The sequence below is a fragment of the Puma concolor genome, chromosome A3 (genome assembly GCF_028749965.1).
Source record: "Puma concolor isolate L17-30 chromosome A3, mPumCon1.1.hap2, whole genome shotgun sequence".
Lineage (NCBI taxonomy): Eukaryota > Metazoa > Chordata > Mammalia > Carnivora > Felidae > Puma > Puma concolor.
This window is the reverse complement of record NC_141669.1, coordinates 15,624,063-15,650,663: the sequence shown is the minus strand read 5'-3', so window position 1 is coordinate 15,650,663 and position 26,601 is coordinate 15,624,063. Positions and strand designations below refer to the sequence as shown.

The 26,601-nt window shown below is 37.0% G+C and overlaps 1 protein-coding gene and 1 pseudogene across 4 annotated transcripts in view; both read left to right on the top strand.

Annotated features, from left to right (window-relative positions):
• The window catches only part of WDR35 (WD repeat domain 35), a 61,038-nt gene that overhangs the window by 8,307 nt on the left and 26,130 nt on the right, over nucleotides 1-26,601 (top strand). For 3 of the 4 annotated variants that reach the window (XM_025927128.2, XM_086700078.1, XM_086700080.1), the window contains 9 exons: nucleotides 1,039-1,172; nucleotides 2,288-2,453; nucleotides 2,584-2,729; nucleotides 7,298-7,423; nucleotides 9,997-10,182; nucleotides 14,296-14,328; nucleotides 14,693-14,753; nucleotides 21,951-22,095; nucleotides 25,950-26,019. In XM_025927128.2, the coding sequence (XP_025782913.1) occupies nucleotides 1,039-1,172; nucleotides 2,288-2,453; nucleotides 2,584-2,729; nucleotides 7,298-7,423; nucleotides 9,997-10,182; nucleotides 14,296-14,328; nucleotides 14,693-14,753; nucleotides 21,951-22,095; nucleotides 25,950-26,019 (1,067 nt within the window). The remainder of the gene's footprint in view (nucleotides 1-1,038; nucleotides 1,173-2,287; nucleotides 2,454-2,583; nucleotides 2,730-7,297; nucleotides 7,424-9,996; nucleotides 10,183-14,295; nucleotides 14,329-14,692; nucleotides 14,754-21,950; nucleotides 22,096-25,949; nucleotides 26,020-26,601) is intronic. The other variant, XM_025927129.2, reaches the window with a different exon arrangement.
• On the top strand, nucleotides 10,193-14,307 carry LOC147582273 (ATP synthase F(0) complex subunit e, mitochondrial pseudogene; annotated as a pseudogene).

Here is a 26,601-nt window from a genome sequence, read left to right as displayed (position 1 = left end):
AAACCATTGGAATAGCTGGAAAACTGGGCCATCTTGGAATAAGAACCTGCAACATTTAATGGGTTGGCAGAAGAGAATTCTGTAAAGCATACTGAATTACAAGCATTGGAGATAAAGGAGTAAACAGATTCACAGAAACCAAGAAGGAAGGAAGGGGTGGTTAAAAAAAAAAACGAAAAGAAACGAAGAGAAAAGAGAAGGAAAAAAAAGAAAAGAAAAAAAAGCAACAGGTCATTAACAACCTCATGAAGGCCATTTCAGTGCAGGTGTGGGGCAGAAGCCAGATCAGGTTGGACTGAGGGTTGAATGGGAGGGGAGGAAGTGATGACTGCCTGCATAAGCTCTTTTAAGAAGTGAGGATGGTAGAGGAATGGTGGAAATAGGATGGTGACTAGAGGGGACCTTGGGGTAGAGGGAGGTGTTCTTTGTTTTGTTTGTTTTTATTTGAGGTGCTGGTTTTCAAGGATGGATCTGAGTATGTTTAAATACTTGTAAGAAAGGGCTTAGAAGAGTTTAAAGAGAAAGAGAAAATGTGCATAATCAGTAGAGGGAGATCTTTGCAAAGCTGGGAAGGGCTTAGACCAAAAAATAGGTGGAGGGATTAGCCCTAGATGGGTGTCTGGTTGGGGACAAAACTCTTTCCTTTGTAATGGGGGGGCTAAGCAGAAAGGGTCGGTGTGGATTCACTTAATGTTCTGAATGTTTGAAAGTGGGAATGAGGGATTTCTTCTTTGAAAGTGTTTATTTAATTTTACAAAGTTGAAGATGAATTTATCTGCTAATTGGGAGTGAGGTCTTGGGTCAGAGTTTTGAAGAGAAGGGAGAAAGTTGGAAACAGCTGCTATTGCAAATATTTAGTAGGGTGTTTGGCACATAGTAAGTGCTCAGCAGATATTTATTGACTGAATAAATTGAACAAACACATGGTTCTGTGAAGAATGTGAGAGCTCTTTAGAGAAACACAGTTTTAGAGCAGTTGTTGGAGAATCGTGACCTTGAAATTTTAATGAAATAATTTTGTTTTATGTTTTACTTTAGGGAATCGCATTTGGGGAAAAGACTTGAAGGGTGTACAGTTATGCCATGTAGCATGGTCTGCAGATAGTAAAATCCTACTTTTTGGAATGACAAGTGGAGAAATACACATTTATGATAATCAAGGGAATTTTATAGTAAGTATATATATATTCGTAGTTTTAGTTACCCAACTTTATATGGTTATGTTATATATGTATATGTACATTTATTTATTATGATGGTTTGTGTAATCAAGAAAGTTTTCAATTCATGTTTTTTCCCAATTATTTAGATTTTTTTTAATTAAAAAAATACTGGGTCTCTTCAAGGTAAATTAATGCTTTTAGTTCTGAATTCCTGGTAACTGGGAAGGACAAGATTTCAGTGTATTGAAGCTGAGGGATAATGAGTCAGATGATATGCAATTTAATCTTTGTGTCGTCGTCGTCGTCTTCTTCTTCTTCTTCTTCTTCTTTTTAAAGTTTATTTATTTATTTTGAGAGAGAACACAAGCAGGGGAGGGGCAGAGAGAGAGGGAGACAGGGAATCCCAAGCAGGCTCTGTGCTGTCAATGCAGAGCCAGACGCAGGGCTCCAACCCATGAACCGTGAGATCATGGCCTAAGCCAAAATCAAGAATCGAATGCTGAACTGACAGAGCCACGCAGGCACCCCAAATCTTTGTGTCTTCTGATAGCAGAAGCCAAAGTTTATATGAGATACCAATGCTATATTTTTTTTTCCAATGATATTTTTATAGCAAGTTACTCAAGATTGTAAAAGGAATGGAAGACTTAAACAGTAAGGGATAAGAGTCAGGTCCTGGAAAGAAGGCAAAATAGAATAGGTTCAGATAGCATGATCTCAAGGAAAACTCTAGCTTTGTGAGACTGAACTATGTCAGATCTCTGATCTTACTTATGGGGCAGTTTTGTTTGTAGTGAGGTTGAGGGCATTATACAAATGCACTTAACCGGTGTAAGTGATAATAGCCGACTTCTCCTTGACACCGCTGTTCTTGAGGTTCTTTCATTTACCTCTTGTCATTTGAGTCTCATAAATTCTCTGTGAGGTTTTTTTTTTTTAATCCCTATTTTGCAAATAAAGAAAACTGAAACTCTGCTTGAAGTGGTTTGTCCAGGGCTGGTAAATCAGTAAGTGATGGAACTTGCATCTGAAACCAGATTTTTAAATCTCATTTTCAGTGTTCTTTCTATAATAGTCTATACGGATCTGTTTTAAAATATGAAGTATTAACTGATTTTGTTTAGATGAAAATGAAACTGAACTGTTTGGTGAACGTCACCGGAGCAATCAGTATTGCTGGAATTCACTGGTACCATGGCCAAGAAGGCTACGTGGAGCCAGACTGCCCCTGCCTTGCTATTTGTTTTGACAATGGGAGGTGCCAAATCATGAGACATGAGAACGACCAGAGTATGTCATTTTTCTTTCTCTCTTTCTTTTTTAATGTGGAGAATTAAAAAAAATATTTTAAAATTGTTCTTTATAAAGTTCTTGAGGCTAAGTATTTTACCACAGTTACTTCATTTTTCTTTTTGAGTAGATCCCGTTTTAATTGATACTGGCATGTTTGTAGTAAGTATCCAGTGGAACCACACTGGCAGCGTGTTGGCTGTGGCAGGCTCCCAGAAGGTTGTCACTCAGGATAAAGATGTAAACACTGTGCAGTTTTACACTCCATTTGGTGAGGTAAATGTCTTTTTTTCTTTCCATTTAAATATGTAGTGAGTGTGGTAGGGTAAAAAAGAATGGGGGAAAAGGTATAAACTTGTCACATTGTTGAAAAGGGACCTTTTGAGTAAAAATGATGAAAAATATCAGGCATCTTGCTTTAAATAATATTCTCACTTATAAGTCTTAATAGTTGTATTTTATCATGGAATTTAGTTTATACTCTGAACATTTAGAAAATCAGCTGTTTCACATAAGAAATCACTATGCAGTACCTATTTAGGGTATTTTTTCTATGATCTGAATGCGTATCTCTTTTCCCAGCTGTTTTCTTGAGTTGTTTTTAATGTGACTTAATTGTTTCAGATTAATATTTTGGATTTTTAATGTGACGTATTAAAACATACATAGATATCAAACACCCATAACTGTCTCTCCTTACCACGAACTTCTAACAGTTTTAATTTGTGCAGTAATCAACTATTTTAAGAAAATCTATCTTGGGGTGCCTGGGTGGCTCAGTCGGTTGAGCGTCCAACTTCAGCTTGGGTCATGATCTCATGGCTGGTGAGTTCGAGCCCCACGTCAGGCGCTGTGCTGACAGCTCAGAGCCTAGAGCCTGCTTTGGATTCTGTGTCTCCCTCTCTCTCTGCCCCTAACCCACTTGCATTCTGTCTCTGTCTCTCTCAAAAATAAATAAACATTAAAAAAAAATTTAAGAAAATCTATTTTAATAACTAATCTTAGGTGACGCTACATTAAAATACAAGCATTGTTTTCATAAATGCATGGGTTATCCTTCTCAATAGTGTTACTAATAAATTTTAATTTTTAAGGAGAATTTTGTTGAAGTCATAATGGAAAATATCAAAAGGAGAATTAATATATTGTAAATTTTTTTTTAATGTTTTATTTATTTTTGAGACAGAGACAGAGCATGAGCAGGAGAGGGGCAGAGAGAGAGGGAGACACAGAATCCGAAGCAGGCTCCAGGCTCTGAGCTGTCAGCACAGAGCCCAACGCGGGGCTTGAACTCACCAACCGCGAGATCCTGACCTGAGCCAAAGTCAGACGCCTAACTGACTGAGCCACCCAGGCTCCCCAATATATTGCGAATTTGGAAGAATTTAGGAAATGAAAACTTAATATTAACTAAGCTTAATAACTTTATACTTGTTTTATTTTCTAACTCTAGGTTCCATTTAGTCCCTGTTGGATTTTATAAATTCACCGTAGATTTCAATAATATGTGTTTTTGTTGTACAAAAGCATTCCTCAGTTGTTTTAATATTTTTATGTAATATTTAAAAATATATTTTAATAATTTCTGTGAAAGAAAAAAATGGTGTCAGCTCATGCTTTCGTATCAGTATCTCAAAATATGCAGTAGAGTGTGATGTAGAGAGTAGGTACTCTCCGTACGTTGCTGCCTGATAATATTTCTGGTAGATGTTAAAAGGTAAGGAAAACAGAAGTATAGTTCTCAAGGTTCCTAACTATTAAAAATCTGAATTCCAGTTATTTCAATGGTTGCAGCCTCCTTTTTAATTGATGTTCTTTATTGGTTGTTTTTGTCGCATTGGCTTATTGTTATATTGTTTCATCTGCTTATTTTTGTTAGCTCGGCCTTCTCTAAGTAGAAAAACATGGATCCTAAGGCCTGTTTGTTTTACCTTGCAAAACAGTGTGCTATGTGTTAATGTGAAAAGTGTAAGTTGGTTTGGTATGGTTGTAATTAAAAGTATCTAGCGTAGTTCCTCGAGGTATATTAGTCACTTAGTATTTTTTTGAATGAGTGAATATATGGGGGACTTATTGTGGATTTATGTTATGAAGATAACTTGGAAGGAGGTTATCTAAAGACTTAAACTTAAGGAAACTTCAAGAAGCAATTTGCTTTTGATCCTGAAGGCCACAGTCTTCTGGTTTTTATACTGTGGTCTCAGCCGTGGAAAGGGCTAATAGAGCATGCGATTTGTAGTCAGGTTGGCCTGGCTTTGGCTTTGAATTCCATTTCCACAGTGTAGTTTTACTTAGCGAACTTATTTAACCTCTGAGACTCAATTTACTTATGTTCTGAAATAAAGGTAATACTTCATGGCACTGTTGCAAAAATTAAAGGAGGTAACAACGAGAAAATGCCTAGCACTGTGCTTACTACAAGTCAGCTTATCTCTCCTTGCTGCTGCCATCACCTGGCTGGTTTGCAGAGTGGGGAGATAGCCTTATTCTTCCAGCGCAGGCTGTCAGTACAAAGAGTGCTGTCATGAGAGCCTGCTTGCTCCCTTTGGTTTCCTACAGGCAGCAGGACAGATAGAGTGGAGCTTTCTAGGTTAAAACATCTTTACCCTTATCCGTTTTCCTGACAAAATGGAGTTTAATACATTAAATTTGACTTTCGAGCATATCTGCTTAAGAACAAAGGATATTGTTGGGGCACCCTGGGTGACTCAGTTGGTTAAGCGTCCGGCTTCAGCTTGGGTCATAATCTCACAGTTCGTGAGTTTTAGCCCTGCATCGGGCTCTGTGCTGACAGCTCAGAGCCTGGAGCCTGCCTCACATTCTGTGTCTCCTTCTTTCTCTGCCCCTCCCCTGCTCATGCTCTGTCTCTCTCTCAAAAATAAATAAACATTAAGAAAAATTTTTTTTAAAAAAAGAACAGAGGATACCGGTACAACTTATTAAAATTCTTAGGTCTGTCAAAAAAGCATAGATTTAAAATATTTTCTTTTTTTATGACCACCTGAAAATGTCTTTGTATTCATTTATTCACTGTTAACTTAGCCATAAAATGTGCTATGTTAAATTGAAAACTGTAAGTTGGTTTGGTATAGTTGTAATTAAAAGTATCAAGCATGTTGTCATATTTGAAGACATTAATTTGGATGCATGATACATTTATTTACTTAAGAGATATTTATTGAGTACCTGTTTACCAACCAGTCCATTAAGGGATAGGGACATAGATATAAGCATGATGAAGTTAGGGCTCTCAGGTTGCTCACTATCTGAATTCTCTGGACCCACAGAAGGAGGGAGAAGGCAGGAAGCAGTACTAAAGTTGTGTCTTGGAGGATGGAGAGCGGTGCTGCAGTAGGGCAAGGGAGAGTAAGGATGGGAGAGGAAAGGGAGATTTCAGGCAGAAGAGATATTATCTGGGCCAAAGGTCTGGAGGCATAGTGGTCCTCTCATGAGTGAGAACACAAGCATTATGGCCAGATAGTGGGGTACTGAACCCAAGAGTATGGTTTTGGGCCAGATGGGAAGAGGCATCGCATACTCTGCTAAAGAATGTGATGGTGGGGAGCTATTGATTTTTAAAAATTATTAAACATTTTTTAAAGCAGGGTAGGACATGATTGGATTTGTGTCCCAGAAAGGTAATTATGACAGTAAAATGAAGAATTGAATTTGGGGGATGGAGGCTGGGAATGAGGAAAGAGGTGAAAGGTAAAAATTGCAGTTCGACCGTTACCATCATTGACTCAGGAAAAGAGGCCGTGGCAGTGGAGGATGGATGTGAGCGGAAGCGATGGGACTACTGACCCACTGGCTGTGGGGGGTGAAAGAGAGGCCAGCCTTAAGCATTGTGTTTACTGACACAATTCATTGATTCCAAGAAGCACAGGTTTTTTTTTTTTGTTTTTTTTTTTTAATTTTTTTTTTTCAACGTTTATTTATTTTTGGGACAGAGAGAGACAGAGCATGAACGGGGGAGGGGCAGAGAGAGAGGGAGACACAGAATCGGAAACAGGCTCCAGGCTCTGAGCCATCAGCCCAGAGCCCGACACGGGGCTTGAACTCACGGACCGCGAGATCGTGACCTGGCTGAAGTCGGACGCAAGAAGCACAGTTTTTTAAAAAATATTTTATTTTTTGGGGCGCCTGGGTGGCGCAGTCGGTTAAGCGTCCGACTTCAGCCAGGTCACGGTCTCGCGGTCCGTGAGTTCGAGCCCCGCGTCGGGCTCTGGGCTGATGGCTCAGAGCCTGGAGCCTGTTTCCGATTCTGTGTCTCCCTCTCTCTCTGCCCCTCCCCCGTTCATGCTCTGTCTCTCTCTGTCCCAAAAATAAATAAAAACATTGAAAAAAAATTAAAAAAAAAAAAAATTTTATTTTTAAGTATCTCTACACCCAACGTGGGGCTCGAGGCACGGCCCTGAGATCAAGAGTCGCGTGTTCCACTGACTGAGCCAGTCAGGCACCCCCAGGAGGCGCAGTTGTTTTTTTTTTTTTAACAACTTCAAAATTGGGATGCATCGTATAGTCAGAGTTTCTATTTTAATTAACAATGTATTTTTTTCTTTCCTGAGTTGTACATAAAAGTAAAGATGCATATTTAAATCTCTGGATTTCAAATCTTAGATCTGATGAAATTTGATACTGAATTCTTTGGTTATTGTTCATAAATTTCTCCTATCGTATGTATGTTTTTCATTATAAAAATTCAAGGAAAATGATTATGAAGTGAGTGGTAACCTTTCACAAAATAATTTTTATGCCACTCTTGATGTCTATGAAGTGGTGGGTGGTAATTTATATTTTATTTAATTGCAATACTTTAGGTTAAATATAATCATTTTTTTCAGCATTTGGGTACTTTGAAGGTTCCTGGAAAGCAGATGTCTGCACTATCTTGGGAAGGAGGAGGACTGAAAATTGCACTAGCTGTTGATTCTTTTATATATTTTGCAAACATCCGACCTGATTATAAGGTGAGTATTATGAGCAGTTGTAAAAAAAAAAAAAAAAAAAAAAGGCTGTTTTTACTAAATAGTTTTGTTGTAGCTTGAAGTATAATATGTTTCTTGCATGTATTCACAGCCACTTTATTTTAGAAACCAGATGAAAGGAGGTGTTTTTAGTGTGGAGACTTTAGAACCAGAAAGCTTTTCTAGAATACTATATATAATTAATAAAATACTCCCAACAGTCAGGGTGTCAGCAGGAAATGCACGGCACACACAAAAGAATAATTGAAAACAGATTGATGAAGGGTTTATTTCAGAGGTGTGGGCAAGGTTAAGGGGTTCAGTAAGGGTTGACAAGGCAAGCATCCAGGTATTAGCAATGGTGGGCAAAATAAGGAAGTGTTATTGTTCCTGGAACCCACTGGGGCTGTGGGTATACAAGAGAGACTGTCCTGTGGGAGCGCAGCTTCTGCTGACTGGCTGGACAGAGACAGCTTTGGGGAGGGAGTACTTCAGCCATCTCTCCGCCTGCTGGTGCCTTCTATTGGCCAGACCCAGCTGGAAACTAGAAGGCAAGGTAGCCCACGTGATGGAGTTCATAGACGTTAGTTTCCAGGGCATAGTGTAGGGTAAAGAAGGGGGAGAGGATGGATCGGAAGAGGAAAATGAAAATAAGCAGCATAATACTAATCAGTACTTTATCCTAAATTTAACATTTGACCCAAAACAAATTCAGAAGTATGAGATTAATTGAGCTGCAAAATACTAAGAATATTTGTTATGTGTGAAAAACTTAATTCATTTTTTAGAAGGCAAAGCGCCTTGGAGAGCTGTCTGATTCTAGGACTAGGGTGGGAAAAATGCAAGATGAACCTGGAGCCTCTGATAGTGGCAGAAAGTAAGGAAGTCTCAAACAAAAGGATGGGGGCATGCCAAAGAGACAAAGGAGCCAACCTGAAAGAGCTCCCAATGGCCCAAACTGGAACAATTTGAGCAACAAAATAAATGATGTAACATTGGATTGTAACCCAAATTATAAAAATAAGTGTCCACAAGCAAAACCTGATCTAAAATAGATTATTTAAATACATAAATGGGGGGGGAAGAAACAAATCTTCCTTACAGAAGTATTTGAGTTACTTAGACACTACCCCAGCTGGTCCCCTGCCCCCCAACTTGAATGTGAGTTGCATTTAGTGACTCACTTCCAAAGAGTAGAGTATGGAAAGGGTGAAAAGCAAAGTCACTTTACAGTGGAGGAACCTGGCAGACACCACATTGTCTAGGTGATCAAGGCTAGCATCATCACCGGTGTCACATAGATACCACGTACCCCTAATGTGGCACATGAGAAGAGGTCATCACTTCTCTGATGGTCGTTCTGAAAATCCCAGTCTGAGCAGGAGAAAAACATCACACAAACCCACATTGAAGGACATTCTGCAAAATACCTGACCAGTACTCCTCAAAACTGTCTAGGTCATTAAAAATGGGGAAAGACTGAGAAATCATCACAGACCAGAGGAGCCTAAGGAAACAAGGTGACTAAACATAATGTATTCCAAGTAGGATTCTGAGATAGAAAAAGAACATTGGAGAAAAACTCATGAAATCTAAATAAGGTGTGGAGTTTAGTTAATAGTACTGGATCTGTGCTGGCTTCTTAGTTGTGATGAATGTACCACAGCAGTGTAAGGTACTCACAGCAGGGGGAAATGGAGAGGACTATAGGGAACTCTGTATTATCCTTGTGACTTATATATAAATCTAAAATTATTTTAAAGTAAAAAGCTTATTTTAAAAAACTAACCATCCTATAAAAAGTAAATATGCCTTAATTTTGAATAGTAAACATAGTCATAATATTAACTTTGAATATTGCTTTATTCAAAATCACATTATGAATATATTGGGAGAGTTAGCCCAAGAGAAAGACATTCCATAAGCCGTAATCAATACATACGTGATATGGAGGTAGATAACAAGAGTCAAAGCTCAGAGTTACAAATGGCTACCACTGGGAGGAAATTAGTCAGTGGGGTCTGCATTCTATTTTTGTAGAATAAATAATTTTTAGCTATGTAGAATTATTTGACTCTACACTATGTGCATATGTTACTCTGGTAAAAACAAATGTAGAAAATGTAGATAGGGGAGAAAAAGCAAAGCATCTGTTTTTGAAATTTGGCTTGGGGACCCAGAAGTTAAGCTTTTGACAGGGGTCACTCCTCCTGTTGTCCCTCACGCAGCTGTTACGGACTACTGAAAAATCCGAGATTTTCACCACTGAAGCGTGAATCTTACAAATGGAAATAAGGAAAGTTAAACTAAACTTATTTTTGCAGTACATTCTTTGTTTGATAACTGTGTTTCTCTTAGATTTTTTGTTATTTTAGTGAGAAAAGGTATTGTGCTGAATGTTCAGTCTTTCTGTCTTTTACTCCTGAAGAATATATTTTGTCAGCACCAAAAAACCACGTATCTGCAGTACATAATAAGATTTTTTGTTCCCAGTGTTAAGTGTTCTTTTCCTCTTTCTCTCTCTCCCTCTCTTCTTCCCTCCTGTTCTGGCCCTTTGCTCCTTCCTTTTTTCCTAGTGGGGTTATTGCTCCAATACTGTAGTATATGCTTATACCAGACCTGATCGTCCCGAGTATTGTGTTATCTTTTGGGATACAAAAAACAATGAGAAATATGTTAAATATGTGAAGAGTCTCATTTCTATTACTACCTGTGGAGATTTCTGCATTTTGGCTACGAAAGCTGATGAAAATCATCCTCAGGTCAGTGTTCCTTCATACGTTAAAGCTAAGATGGGTATGGGTTAACCTCTCCTTCTCAGGTATAGCCTCTCTACTGGCAGTACAGCAAAGTGTTGGCTCTATTGGCCATGTCTGTCTGGACCTCTGTTTTGGAAAATTATGTGATTCCATTGTGACTCTATTTTTTTTTCCAATTAGCTAATCCATTAGCATTTCATACTCACCAGTTCAGTATGGAAGCTTTTTGTCTCTGAAACATATTTAAAATACTACTGTCTTTTTCCAAGTTAAAATTCCACAAGGAAAAATGAATATCCAGATGTCTAGTATAAATGCTCAAGAACTTATGTAACTATGATCATTATAACACTTTGGGTAGTTTTGACATTGAGAAGTATACTTTTATTTGGAGTTACATTGCTTTAAAAATAACCGTCTCATAGTGTAAAATAAATAATATAAATAATGCCTTAAAAAGTATGAAACAATTTAAATATTTGCAGAAGCATATACATTTTTCAAAAAAGGATTATCATTATCTTTGGCTGTGTTACAAATGATTTTATTCCATTAAAAAGCATAAAGTTTTTGGTTTAAGGTGGCCATTTGAACAGCCACCTTTGGCTCTGTTCTCTCTTGAAACTTACTAAAATAACAGTAAAGGTATTTTTTAAAAAGTCATAAGCCCATAGGGACCAGAAAGAGAAAGGAAATGGTAACATAGTTTTGGGGGTTAAAGAGTGGGTGGATTAGTGGTGATTACCTTAGCAGACCTAAGAAAGCTGAATCCTAAGTCATCAATGGAGAAAGCAAAGAAGTAATCAGTTTTCATCCCAGAATCCTGAAGAGACACAGGACTTAATGGTACCTGGTAGGAGAAAGAAACAAATGGAAAAACAATTTGGAAGTACCAGAGATTATGCAGGAAGGAGAAAATTAAAAAGGCATATAAAGAGTCCTGTCTGGAGAATCTGACCAGTTCTAGAGAAAAGACCTCTAAAAGTTCTCCTATGGGGAGTTCCCAAGGAAATATCCCTGCCTCGTCACCTTACTGTGAAGACCAGTCATGAGGCTCACCCATAAACCAATAGATTACAAGCAGCTTTCAGTGCCATACTCTGAAATAGAAACAGATAGACAAGGATTGTCAGATGTTTGAGGAAAGCATCTCATTTAACAGACACACACAAAAATAAACACAAGGAGAAAAGAATGGGGAGGAAGCAGAGATTCGGCAGGGAGAAGAACAATTCAGAAGAGTCATTTCAAATTATTAGAGTTAAGGGATACTACATCCATAAAACAAGGAAGGGATACTATAGAAAAAGTTTTTGGAAATTACAAATATGATAATAGCAATGAAAAATTTGGCAGAAGAGTTAGAAGATAAAATCAAGGAAAACTCCTATAAAGTGGAGCAGAAAGACAAGGAAATGGAAAACAGGAGTGAATAGGTAAGAAAATCAGAGGACCAGCCCTGGAAGTTCAGTGAATAGGTAGGCAAAGAGGAGGGGAGTAATCCAAAGAGAGAAGAGACTATTCAAGAAAATTTCCCTTCGGTTTCGAGATTGAAAGTGTCTACCTCAGTGAATAAAAATATTTCCAAATCAAAACACATCATTGTGAAGTTTCAGAACACGGGATAAAAAGAAGACCCTATAAGCTTTCAGAAAGACTTCATTCGGTCAGGCATCATAATGGCATTCATCTTGTCAACAGCGATACTTTGGAGAATTGCTTTCAAAATTTTGAGGGAAAATGATTTCCCGTCTTGAATTCCATATCTGCAGCAGACTAATTAAAATGAAAGAAGGAGACTGATTGCACAGTGCTTCCAGCATGAAGGTTATGGACGAGATTGTGCTGCTGGTGCAGGTCTGACCGCTCCTCGAGCTCGGCTGCTCCTCGGCCCTGCTCCTTAGTGTGGCCTACAGAACCAAGTGCTATAGGTATCTGAAGCCTTGGGCAGAAGAGGAAAGGAGGATAGCAGCCGAGGATAAAAAGAAGCAGGTTGAGTGGAAATGGATGGAGAGAGAACCGGCAGGAGACCAAGAGAACAGCATACTAAACAGCATACCTGCCTTTCTCTGGACTAGTGTGGATGAATAGAGCTTTCTGTGTTGTGTGGAAAAAAGATAAAATGAAGGTAGGACAAAGACATTTTTAGATGTATAAGGTCACCAAAAACTTACCTCCCAAGCTTTCTTAGTTACTTCAGAATATGGCCTACCAAAATGAGGAAAAGACCAAGAGGAAGAAACTGGATAACCTGACAGCAGTGGTGCATAGTGGTACCAGTTGACAGTGTGCGGCATGCCTAGGGAGTCATCAGATGACAGCAGATCACGTGGCTCCAGAGGAAACTCAAGATGAAATTAATAGAAGGCTTAATGTGGTTGAACTCTTGAGAGAAGATGTACATAACTGGGAGGTAATTGGGTATAGAGAAACCAAGCAAAGAGAAAAAAGAAAGGCAGTTACCAACTACAGGGAAAGCAAAAGGCGATTTAGAATAAATCGTGACGTACTTACAGCTCAGCCGTGGATAGCGTTTACATAATCAAAATGATGCTTTTTAAATTAATTTTGTAATTAAATAGATATTATAATTAAAAAACTTTTAATTAAAGTATAATAACCATAATAACCCCTAAAATCCCGATCTAACAAAATTGTAACTGGAAAGCCGGAATGGTGGAAGTGTACCCCTGTGTGATGGGAGGCTGGAAAGGGGACTTAAAGATAGTGGGAAGTGATAGTGAGAAGTCAGTAGCTACTGCTCCAGATCGAAACAGAACAAAATAAGAAGTAGCATTATCAACGTGTTACTTAGGTTTGTGGAGATGAATATCAAAAGGATGAATTAAAGGGGCTGAAAGTCATTACTCCAGGGAGCAGAAAATGGGAAGTTTTAGGGGAGGACTTCTTACTCTTCAGTAAGAAGAGTTCTTAGGAACTCTTCCATTCTTTAAGCTATGAGCACGTAGATGATATGTGGATTAACAAATACAAGTTACTTGTGGTATTTTGTGGCAGTAAACAGCTTATTTTAAATAGTGGAAAAGTAAATTATATTTTAGTATAATTTTTGTCATTTAGTTTGTTTTTTTAAAAATTAAATTTTTTTCTTTTTTAAATTAAATTTTTATTTTAATTCCAGCATTATTAACATACAGTGTTATGTTAGTTTCAGGTGTACAATATAGTGATTCAACACTTCCATACATTTCTCAGTGCTCATTCTGATGTGTATTCTTGATGTGTAATTCCTGTCACCTGTTTCCCCCATCCCCACTCCTTTTCCCTCTGGTAACCATCAATTTGTTTTCTATAGTTAAGAGCCTGTTTCTTGGTTGGTATCTCTCTCTCTCTGCCTTTTTTTTTCTTTGCTTATTTGTTTTGTTTCTTAAATTCCACATATGAGTGAAATCATGGTATTTGTCTTTGTCCGACTTATTTCACTTAGCATCATACTCTCTAGCTCCATCCATGTTGTTGCAAATGGCACGTTTTAATTTTTTTATGACTGAATAGTGTATGTGTGTGTGTGTGTGTGTGTGTGTGTGTGTGTGTGTGTATAACACATCTTCTTTATCCATTCATCTATTGATGGACACTTGGGCTGCTTCCATAGCTTGGCTATTGTAAATAATGCTGCAGTAAATATAGGAGTGCATGTATCCCTTTGAATTAGTGTTTCTGTGTTTTTTGGGTGAATACTCAGTAATGTGATTCCTGGATCATAGTGTGGTTCTATTTTTAACTTTTTGAGAAACCTTCATACTGTTTTCCACAATGGCAGCATCAGTTTACATTCCCACCAACAGTGCACAAGGGTTCATTTAATTTATATTTATGAAATTAAAGAAGTTTTTCTTGAGAAGCTGAAAAAAGAAAGAGAAAGTCTGCATGTAAGTAGTACGTAGAGAATTAGTTTATTTGAAGTCGTTATTCCAATCGGGAGAATAAGTAAAATAGTATTCTTAGCACAAGATATAGAAAAGGTGATTAACAATAGAAGAATGAAATTATCGCTTTAGTATGGTGTAAAGTGTGCATTATGCTTGATTATTTTACTGAATATTAATTATTGATAATTAATTGTGTACATGTCATTTTTATATTGCTTCAAAGGAGGAGAACGAGATGGAAACATTTGGTGCAATGGTAACAAATTAGTTCTTATATAGCTGATTATAAGATAAAAATGAATTTTGAGGTTAGAGCTGATCAGGAATTTTAGAAGTGTAAATAATGAAACGTAGCCAGTGTACTTGTGTTTCTTAGGTGAACTCTTAAAAATGACAGTGTTCCATTATATTGAGAAATCAGCCTTGGTTTAATTTTAATTCATATATCTTTATGTTTAATGCTGTAGATTATATTTGTCTGCTATTCTTTGCACTTAACAATTTTATCAGTTATTTCCCTGTTGTGATACTTTACAGAGATAAGCATGATATATTAAGCATTATTTCTTTCATTGTACAGAAGCAGGAATTCTGATACTCTTTTTTTTATTTGTTCACAGTTTGTGCTAGTTCTTTGTAATTCTATTGGCACACCTTTGGATCCCAAATATATTGATATTGGTAAGGAAATGTTAATGTCTATTCCCTCTTTAATCAAGTTTTATTTGTACAACTAATTTAAAAACCTAGCTATGGCATTATTAATTAAAATGGTCTTCTAAACAAGAATGACCATTTTTCCTGGTTTGCCAAGTCCAGCACCAGTTTATGCCAATTATCGTAGTCAAATTATCAATAATGCTCCACTTCACCATATAAATATCCTGTTTAATACAATAAATTATAAGTTTACTCTAAAAGCCACAGTAATCTCATGACTGTTAAACTGCCATTATTTGCTTTCAATGGGAAATATACTTGTGTAGGAATTGGTATGCAATGTAATGATTAGCATGTAATAAATGGGATTATAGAAACAATTTTGCTGTTAAACCACTTTTATTATTAATAAGCTGCTTGCAAATACCTCTCTTCTATAAAAACACTTTAGCTGCTTGTAAAAGTGCATTTTCTCTTTCCAGATTTTTCTAATGAAATCAATCTATTAATAGAGACAGCTTTCAAAAATTCCTGATTTTTTTTTTGTTTGTTTTCAGAAGACATTTGTTACTTTAGAGTTACCATTCCCTCTATCCAACAATTATGAAAGTAACCATTAAAAAATTTCTCATCTAACTCTTAAGTTTTTTTGTTAAAAATCATTACCAAATATTTTGTGGTGATTTCACTTTAACTTCCAAAAGTAATGTGTTTTAAGTGTGGTAGTTTATTGGATATGGTATTAGAAAAATTATTAGACTTCAAAAATTGAAAACCCATTGAATTTTCTGAATCTGAGAGCTAGTCATTTTTTTTTTTTCAGATTTCATATTTAACCTTCATCAAATGTTAGTGTCTCCCTTCTAAATATATTTTGCTAAACTGTTTGGGTGATACAAGCAAATGTGAGAAATACTTAATGGGCTTTCAAGATTTTATGCTGTCTGTTTAGAGTTTTGGTAACTCAGTTTTATATATTGACACTTTTCAACTTCATATCTTATGTTCATTGTTATAGAGGTATGTTAATATTTGTACCTGCATATATATGTATATATGTTAGTGTTCCTTGTTAAAAGGCTTAGCTTAAAATTATTACAGACTCTTATCACAGGAATATCTTGTATTGGAAACATAACAGTCTCTTAAGGGATGAATTATGTCAGTCTTTAGATTATATGTTTTTTCTTTTGATATCAAAAGTTTTAACAGAATAATGATGGTAGGGTTAGCCTCAAAGTAATTTTAATCATAGGTAGTCTTTTTTTTTTTTTTCATAAAGCCAGATGTAAATCCTTCACCTTCATAAAATGGCAAATACTTGAGGGCATGATTATTTGTATTTTTGAGTCTTGAAACTTTTTTTTTTTTTTTTGCAGTCTCGCTGGCTGAAATTTTAACAAACAGTTCTTTCATTGGCTTGCAGTAAACCGAGCCAAGGACTCAACATTTTTGTTTCATACATATCCTGTAAAATTCCCTTTTTAAGTTTGTATGCCAGATTTTTGTGAGGACTGGAGGGTAAAACGAAAAAAGTGTGTAACTGATGTTGCTCTGGAAAGTGTAATTTTTGTGCTGCTCTTCCTCCTGCCAATCTCTGTAGAAACTTTTTAAAAGAACTTTATGCATTATTATACAAGTTTAGTCTGTGGGGCTTTTGTACTATGCATGGAGGAGTTACGTGCCCTTTTCCGGTGCTCTTCCTTTGAGCTCTTAAAATACCTTTAAGAGGTATTTTAAAGGTGCACTTCTGTTCAGAGTACTACTTTTTACTCTGCACTACAATTACTGATTTTCTCGTTTGCCTTCCCCACAAGATTTTGGACTCCTTAGAGATCTATGCCTTATTAATTTCTGTATTCCTCTAACACTGTGCCTGCCCTATAACAAATGCTTATTGAGCATATGGAAAGTACTTATTTCTATCATGAAAATGGAAAATGACACATTTATTTAGCAAAACTTCAGTGAGTTTCTGGTACTGTACTGGGTATCTGGAGTTATAAAAAATTGACTATGAAACTTCCTGTAGGATATCTAAACAAATAATGAAATGTAGTTAATCCATTTGACACTGGTGTACTGTTCCCTGCTGTGTGCTAGGTTGGTATCGTGCTAGGTGTTGGATAAGTGGATATTAGTGAGTAAGGACATCAGACATATCTTTGCTACTTAGAGATGGTTTCATTTGAGCTGAATTTTGAAGGATAAGTGTTTATTCAGGTGACATTTTAAGGAGAGAAAGAAAGCAGCATTTGCAGAGAAACGAAGGCATGGAAAGTGCCTGGAAAGTACCAGGTGCCTGTGCTTTAGCCATTTTGGTGGGAGCTGGTAGGTGGCTTTCTAATGATGGTCTCTACCACATGCCTGGAGTCATGCATAGATTCTAGAGAATGGCAGTTTGATGAAAACATGTCAGTGCAATTTCAGTTTACCAGATTTTTTAAGAGGCTGAGAAATTAGTAAGTAGGAAAGTAAGGGAACATTACAGATGTAGACATTTATTTCAGGCCTCAGCATTAAAATATTACAAGCAAGTTTTACTTATATATGAATTCCTAGGTTGTTTTAGGTTATTTTACATCCTTTGCCTGCGTAGTGACTTCTACCTATAAGTGTTAACAAAGTTCAGCTAATGGAAGCGTAATTATTTCCTTAAAAATTTTTGTTTCCAATAATCATTCTAAATATTTGAAATTTTTCTTTCCAAATAATGAGTAGTTGAGAGGAACATGGAATGCTTTTATCCTGGTTGTGTTCTTTTTCTAAAACGTTCTGTCTGTTAAAATTTGGATTCCTAACTTATTCCTGGGGGCTTCGTTCTAGGAAACTAAGAACTAATCCACCAGGATGGGATGGATCTTTTAATGAAAATCTAGCATAGTTTTTGTAGACAGGATTATCTACCCATATGAATTTGCTGAATTTACTCCCATACTGATCCAAAGAATGTATGTTTTAGATATATTTGTATTTGCATTTTTTTTTGTCTTGACTGTTGGGTTTATATGTGACTTTATTATAAAAACCTATATAGGTAATAAAAATAAAAACAATACTAGTATCCACATCTAATACTATTATTAACTGTTAATTAGAAGCAATATGCCATCGTGGTTAAGAGCACAGATTATGGAGCCAGATTAACTGGGCTTTTGTCTCACCTCCGGCTTTCTAGCCATGCACCTCAGCAAGTTATTTAACCCCTCCCTCTTTCAGTTTCTTCATCTGCCCAGTGGGGTAATAATGCTTATCTCATAGAATAGTTGTGAGTGTGAGTGAGAATATATACTATGTAATATTTTCATTATATATTAACACAATTATATATTATATAGAACCAAATAATTATAGTTAATGTATTTATAGTATATGGTATATGTACCTGATGTATATATTTATTAACTTAAATATATAAATAATATATATAATATATGTAATATATAATATATGTATTTAAGTTAATAAATATTGGCTTTGAAATTATTATTAAGTGTTTATTCTATTCCAGAGATTTTGCCATGCTTTGTTATCTCTTTTTTTTTTTTTTTTTTTTAATTTTTTTTTTCAACGTTTATTTATTTTTGGGACAGAGAGAGACAGAGCATGAATGGGGGAGGGGTAGAGAGAGAGGGAGACATAGAATCGGAAACAGGCTCCAGGCTCTGAGCCATCAGCCCAGAGCCTGACGCGGGGCTCGAACTCACAGACCGCGAGATCGTGACCTGGCTGAAGCCGGACGCTTAACCGACTGCGCCACCCAGGCGCCCCTGTTATCTCTTTTAATCTTTAAAGCAGCTGTATAAGATATTATTATTTCCAACTGCAGTAAGTAAACTGAGGTTCAGAGAGAATAAGTGATTTATCTAAGGCTACAGAGTTAAGCAAGTACCTGTAGTTTGAATCCAAAAGTCTGACTCTTTCCATGAACCACTAACATTTTAATTTAACCAGGCTAATGATAAGGTATTGTGATTATTTAGGATGTATCAGAGAGGAACATGAGTATAATTTATAGTTGTATGTAAATGTTGGTTAGAGGAATGCTTTTATATATGCTTAGAAAAAATTGTATTTTATTAGAAAATATTTTTTTTAATGTTTATTTTTGAGAGAGAGAGAGAGATTGAGAGAGAGAGAGAGAGGGAGAGAGGCAGACAGGTAGAGAGACAGGGAGACAGAGGATCCTAAGCGGGCTCCGTGCTGACAGCAGAGAGAGCCCAATGCGGGGCTCGAGCTCATGGAACCACGAGATCATGACCTAAGCCAAAGTCAGACACTAAACCCACTGAGCCACACAGGTGCCCCATATTAGAAAATAGTTTAAAGTTGTGAACTTATTTCAAATCCCACTAAAGGCATTATACTCATCAGCATTAGAGTGTCTGTGGTAGAATTTACTAAACGTTTAGCAAATGTCTTATGATTTAGTGAGAGTGGGGTCAGAGAAAGCTGAGCAAAGCCTGGGCCTGGCATGCTCATTCTTCTCACTCAGCGCTCCCCAGGCCCTTGCTACTTTTCCAGGATCACCTTTCGACCACTTGTTCCCTACAGGAAAGGCTTCTGGCTCCCTCTAGAGTTCAACAATAGTACGTGTTTCAAATAGAAAAACCTTGACAATTGTAATGAAAAATGTTTTTAGCATGATTCGACTATACTGAATTACTTTGTATATAAAAATTCTTGAATTTGAATCACAAAGTTGGTAATCTACTCAATTACTATTTTATCATTAGCCTGGTTTCTGATTCTTTGTCCATTTTCTCAGTCTTTTAACGCCTTAAATGTTTACTTGGACCATGGCAAGAACTCCATAAATGGTAGCTGCTGTTAACACCATTCCTTTATTCTGGCCATATGAATAATTATTTAGCTTAATATTTAATAAAACACAAGTTTTATACTATTCTAATTATTCAGGAGTTTAGAAAATAGGTACTAAAATGATCTTTTATGATGGAGTTTTGTTTTGTTTTTACATAGTTTGTGTGAATGTGTTTGCTTAGTTTTATGGTATTTAGTTTGTGTTTTGTGACCTTGGACAAGTTATTTTACTTCTTGCTCTATTTTTTAATCTTTAAGCTAGATTTTATAAGGCTATGTGATCAAAGGGTACACAGGTCCTACAAAGGGTAGGAGCTTAAATGTTCTCTAAGAAAAGGAATAGATGAACAAAGTTATATGGTTAGGAGAATATTTTCCTAAATTAGGAAGGAACTTTGGAGAATTTTCTTTTCTTTTTTTTAAACAGACAAAAATTAATTTTAATGATACAGCTGGCTCTTGAACAACACAGGTTTGAACTGTGTGGGTCCGCTTGTACACAGATTTTACCATACAGTACTCTAAATCTAGCTTCTCTTCTTCATGATTTTATTTTTTTTAATCTCTAATTGTTCTTTTTTTTAATCAAATTTATTTATTTAAATTCAAGTTAACATACAGGGTAGTATTGGTTTCAGGCGTAGAACCCAGTGATTCGTCACTTACATGTAACGCTCCATACGCATCCCAACAAGTGCCCTCCTTAATGCCCATCACTCATTTAGCCCATCCCTCCACCCACCTCCCCTCCAGCAACCCTCAGTTTGATCTCTGTATTTAAGAGTCTCTTATGGTTTGCCTCTCTCTCTGTTTTTAATCTTATTTTTCCTTCCCTTCCTCTATGTTCGTCTGTTTTGTTTCTTAAATTCTATATATGAGTGAAATCATAGGATATTTGTCTTTTTCTGACTAACGTATTTCACGTAGCATAATACACTCCAGTTCCATTCATTTTGTTGCAAATGGCAAGATTTCATTCTTTTTGATCGCTGGGTAGTATTCCGTTGTGTATATAATTTGGCTATTGTGATAGTGTTGCTATAAACACTGGGGTGCGTGTACCCCTTCAAATCAGCCTTTTTGTATACTTTGGATAAATACCTAGTAGTGTAATTCTATTTTTAATTTTTTAAGGAGCCTCCACATTGTTTTCCAGAGTGGCTGAACCAATTTGCATTCCCACCAGCAGTGTATCTGTTGTTTCGTGAGTTGTTAATTTTAGCCATTCTGACAGGTGTGAGGTGGTATCTCACTGTGGTTTTGATTTGTATTTTTCTGATGATGAGTGATGTTGAGCATTTTTTCCTGTGTTTGTTAGCCATCTAGAATTTTCTTTTATAACTTAATGAGGAATTATAAGATGTGAGGTCAGAGGGAAGGATAAAGGCCCAAACCAAGCAGTAATAATAATGGGGATGGGAGGAGGTAGTGGGATTTGATTTATCTCTTCATCAGTTAATTGGACATTTGGGCTATTTCAACTTTTTGGCTATTATGAACAATGCTGTTCTGAACATTTGTGTGTGAGCTTCTGTGTGGACATTTGTTTTCATTTCTCTTGGGTATATACCTAGGAGTGGAGTTGGTGGGGCCTGTGGTAACTCTGTATTTAGCAAATGGAGAAACTGCCAAACTATTTTTCAAAGTGGATGCACCACTATTTCCCTACCATTTCTCTGCTTCCTTGGCAATACTTGTTATTGGCTGACTTTTTGATTGTAGCCATTATAGTGGGTTTGAAGTGGTATGTCATTGTGGTTTTGATTTGCATTTGCTTGATGGCTAATGATATTGGACATCTTTTTCCTTTGCTTAGTGACTGTATATCTTCATTGGAAAAATGTCTATTCAGATCCTTTGACCATTTTTTAATTGGGTTTTTTGTCTTTTTATTATTGAGTTGTAAGAGATCTTTATATATTCTAGAAATAATTCCTTATCACATATACGATTTACAAACATTTTCTTCCATTCTGTGGGTTGTCTTTTCACTTTCTTGATGGTGTCCTTTGAAGCACAAATGTTTTAAATTTGATGAAGTCCAGTTTATCTACTTTTTCTTTTGTTGCTGGTGCTTTTGGTGTCATATCTAAGAAACTCTTGCCTAATCCAAGGTCACAAAGATTTATTTCTAAGGTTCCCCCCCCCCCAGCCCCCCTCAGATTTCTACAGTAATTTTAGCTCTTACATTTAGGTCTTTGATCCATTTTCATGTAATATTTTTGTATGGTCCTACAAGCTTTTGATTATGTTTTTTGATTTTAGAGACTGCATGTTGGGTATATTGTCTGAAATGAGGAGTTGAATACAGTGGTCACTGAATTCCTTTGCAGCACAAACATTCTGTGATTCTGTGTAACTGTAACCTAATTGTTTTAATGCTCTTTTAAATAGTACCATTATTTGTTGCAATGACCAAAACCCATGTGATAGCAGCTTCAAAAGAAGCATTTTATACCTGGCAATATCGTGTGGCAAAGAAGCTCACAGCATTGGAAATTAATCAGATCACGCGGTCTCGGAAAGAAGGGAGAGAAAGGTATATCTTTTGATACATGGTTTTTAGTAGCTCAGCCGTATCACATTTAAACCAGACATAGTTAATTCTAAATTGTCATGCTTGAGAACTGTAAGTTGTTTTGATTACTAGAAATAATACTTTCCCATTCAAAATCTTTCAAAATCTTTCAAATTATTTGTTTACATTGATCAAAATAAATAAGAAGGGGTGTGGTATAATAAAAGAAAGCCCTTAGAGATTAAAACTGGATGTCTGTGTTTTTTTTTTTTTTATAAAATTTTTTTTAACGTTTTATTTATTTTTGAGACAGAGAGAGACAGAGTATGAATGGGGAAGAGTCAGAGAGAGAGGGAGACACAGAATCTGAAACAGGCTCCAGGCTCCGAGCTGTCAGCACAGAGCCCAACGCGGGGCTCGAACTCACAGACTGCGAGATCATGACCTGAGCCGAAGTCGGCCGCCCAACTGACTGAGCCACCCAGCTGCCCCAGAAGTCTGTGTTTTTATAAGGAAATAGCTATTCTCTCGCACCTACTCTCACCATGTTAGGGTTATTATGCTATACTTGAAATACGATTATTCAACTGAATGTCTGACCAAAGCTTCATTCTTATGGGTTAGTGGCACAGGTTGTTCTGGGAGAGTGGGGGTGATCCTAGTGTCAGCCACCATAGGATAGGCAGGTTCTTAGACACAGATAAGGAGGAGGTCTTCAGGTAGGGTGAACTGGTTACTTGGGCTTCTTTTTCTTGCCCTGGATTCCAGGGAGTTGGGTTAAGTGATAGAGAGGGCTCTACTACATAGAGAAGTTAGGACTAGGATGGGGGGATTCCTGTGATAAGTTTCAAGGTGTAGATGTGTTTCCTGAGTTTTTGTAAGTTATATTATCTCTGTTGGTGATATTCTGTATTTTACCCACTTGTTGTTACCCTAAGCCTGCCTTTATGTATGTATGTATGTATGTATGTATGTATGTATGTATGTATTTTAAAGTTTATTTATTTTGAGAGAGATAGTGCGAGCAGGGGAGAGGCAGAGAGGGAGAGGGAGAGAGAGAGAATCCCAAGCAGGCTATGCACTGCCAACACAGAGCCCTACACAAGCTGGATCCATGATCCTTGAGATCACAACCTGAGCCAAAGTCAGAGGCTTAACTGACTGAGCCACCCAGATGCCCCACCCTAAACCTTTAAATAAAGCATTTTGTTGAGTGCTTTAACCTAATCATTCTTAATCAGGGCTTAGACCTCTGTTGGGAGTGGGCACTGGGGGTTATGTCAGAAACCCTGGGTTGCTTTTTCAGATCATCTTCCCTCACACATGCTTGCTGTCTTAATGCAATCTTCCCTTTCCTTTAAGATTCACTCAGGTACTAAGATAGGAGAAATGTCCCTAGTAAAAATATTCTGGATGCATGAATTCATGTGGAAGCAAAACAACAACAACAAAAAATTGAAAAATACTATATCTTCTCAGTAGTTCTGAAAGTCTAGATAGGAAAAATCTTTGGCCTTTTTCAGGACAGCATGTGGCAGTGGTAGCAATAATAAGCAAGAGAACTGCCATCTGCAGGGAGAAGGTAGATCTAAGGACAAAGTTGGGACAGAAAAGTCTAGCCTCTCCATAGAGTGAGTGTCCTGGGAGCCAGCTGAAGATATTCTGGCTTTAAGATGGCAGCATTTCCTTGTATTTCTATGTGGGATATGACTGGGCAGGTTCTCTCTGGACCTCACTTTCCTCATCTGTAAAATATCTTTGATGATAGTGATAACAGCCAACACTGAATACTTCTTACCTGCCAGATACTCCAGTAAGCCTAGTGAGTACTCTCATTAATCCTGTTTCACAGAGAAGAGACTAAGACACGTGAGCTTCAATTATTTGCCAAAGGTCACTAGCTGATAAGTAGAGATGGGACATAAAGCCAGGTTGATCTGGCTCTGAAGCACTTCACTCAGATTCGCCTTTCTTGTAGTACCCTGCTTGTTTTAAGAGGGGGAAGGGGGTCACGTGATCTCTTGAGAGCCCTCCTATTCTAACCGTTGACTCTTATTTTGTGATAACTAGTAGAAATAGTGGCTGGATATACTTAATAGAAATGTAGTAAAATACAGAAGCACGGCACCTCTAAATTATTTCTTTTTAAAATATATTTTCTTTCTGTCTTTAATACATTTCTGTTAAATTTAACATTTAATCTCCTTATTGATCAAAGTACAATTATGATTTCAGTTTAACAATGATAAAATCTCATATTTTCGAGATAGAAAATGGCTTGATTTTCTTATGATTATATTACATTTATGATTTCTTGATGATCAGGCTTTGTGCATATGTACTTTACAAACATCATTTTATTTATGCCTCTTAAAAAAAACCCTGCAAAACGTTGCCCTTATTTCCACATGGAGAAATTGAGGATCAGAGAAGTTAAGTGACTTGCCCAGGGCCTCATAGCTACTCTATGTTGTATCTTCCCTGTTCACCTCCACTTGTTTTAATGTTTTTCCAGCAGACATAGAGCACCTGGCAGTATATGGCACTGTGCTAGGCACTAGAGATACAGCCTTTGGTTCCGGGAAACCCACCAACTAGAGAGAGAGGTAAACTAGTGGAGATACTATGGTGTGAATAGTATTATAATGAAGGTATCAGAGAGATGGGCAGAGTCCAAAAGTAATCATCATCATCACACAGGGAACATAGGGAACAATTCTTTAGTTCAGAACAAAAATTCCATTAATTAGAGCTTCCCAAATACATTTAGGCTTTACCTTTATGTATTTTTTAAAATTTTTATTAATTTTTTTAATGTTTTATTTTATTTTTTGAGAGATGGAGAGAGAGAGCACGAGCAGGGGAGGGGCAGACAGAGAGGGAGACCTATAATCCGAAGCAGACTCCAAGCTCTGAGCTGTTAGCACGGAGCCCGATGGGGGCTTGAACCCACGAATGCGAGATCATGACCTGAGCCTAAGTTGGACACTCAGCCAGCTAAGCCACCCAGGCAGCCCTAAATTTTTTTTAACATTTATTTATTTTTGAGAGACAGAGACAGAGCAAGCAGGGGAAGGGCAGAGAGACAGAGACAGAATCCGAAGCAGGCTCCAGGCTCTGTGCTGATAGCTCAGAGCCTGATGCGGGGCTTGAATCCATGGCATTGTGAGGTCATGACCTGAGCCGAAGTCAGACACTTAACTGACTGAACCATCCAGACGCCCCTAGGCTTCACCTTCATTGAGCACATTATTAGACAGGAAATTACGGAGAAACAACAGAGAAACTTACTTAGTGTATCAGAAGTTATTCCTGACATTCATTTGGAGAATAAGGTAAAATAGCTGTTGGGTCTTAATGAAATTCATTGAAAATATGTGATTCAATGTTCAAATATATTTTCGACCTAGCTTTCAGGAACATATTACTTGCATAACTAGGAAACACCTGGTAGGTAGTTTCTACCTTTATACGATTGAGTTGTGTCAAGAACTCTTTTTTAAAAAAAAATTTTTTTTAATGTTTTTATTTATTTTTGAAGGAGAGAGAGACAGAGCATGAGACGGGGAGGAGCAGAGAGAGAGAGGGAGACATAGAATTTGAAGACTGGAGCAGGCTCTAAGCTGTCAGCACAGAGCCCTATGCGGGGCTCGAACTCACGAACTGTGAGATCATGACCTGAGCTGAAGTCAGACGCTTAACTGACTGAGTCACCCAGGCGCCCCAGGTTGTGTCAAGAACTCTTTAAAATAATCAGGACATTTATGTTACATAACAGTATTCATTGGTGACATTCAACCTAATTATTCTAGAGATTATGAAATGGTATAACCTGTACTTAGACTATCTTTGAAATTCTGACTTTTTTTTTCCAGAATTTATCATGTGGATGATACTCCTTCTGGATCAGTGGATGGGGTGCTTGACTATAGTAAAGCCATTCAAGTAAGTGATCTTATTGCCAGCAAATGTTAATATCTGTAGATTTGGAAGTACTGTAATTTTAGTTTAAGATCTGAAAAAGAATTTGTTTTTAGTGAATAGCATCATATTCTGGTAATTCTTAAAAAAAATTTCTGTTCTGAAAACCTTTTTCTAGGTGTGCTGTGATTTTTCCTTCTTTTGATTTTTAAAAACATTTTTGTTTTTTTTCTTATTCTTTTTTAAAATTTTAGAGAGAGAGAGCGTGAGAGGGGGAGAGGGGCAGAGGGAGAGAGACAGCGAATCTCAAGCAGGCTCCACGCTGAGTGTGGAGCTCCAATCCATGATGCTGGGCTCAATCCCATAACCATGAGATCATGACCTGAGCTAAAATCAAGAGTCAGACACTCAACTGACTTGAGCCACCAGAGGCCCCTAAAAACATTTTTGAAATAATTATAGGCTCATGGGAGGTTGTACAGATAGCTTAGAACCTTTTTACCCCACTTCCCAATGGTGACATCTTCTGTAACTGTAGTATAATATCAAAAACAGGAAATTGACATTGATAATGACACCATTAACTGGACTCCCACCGGATTCCTT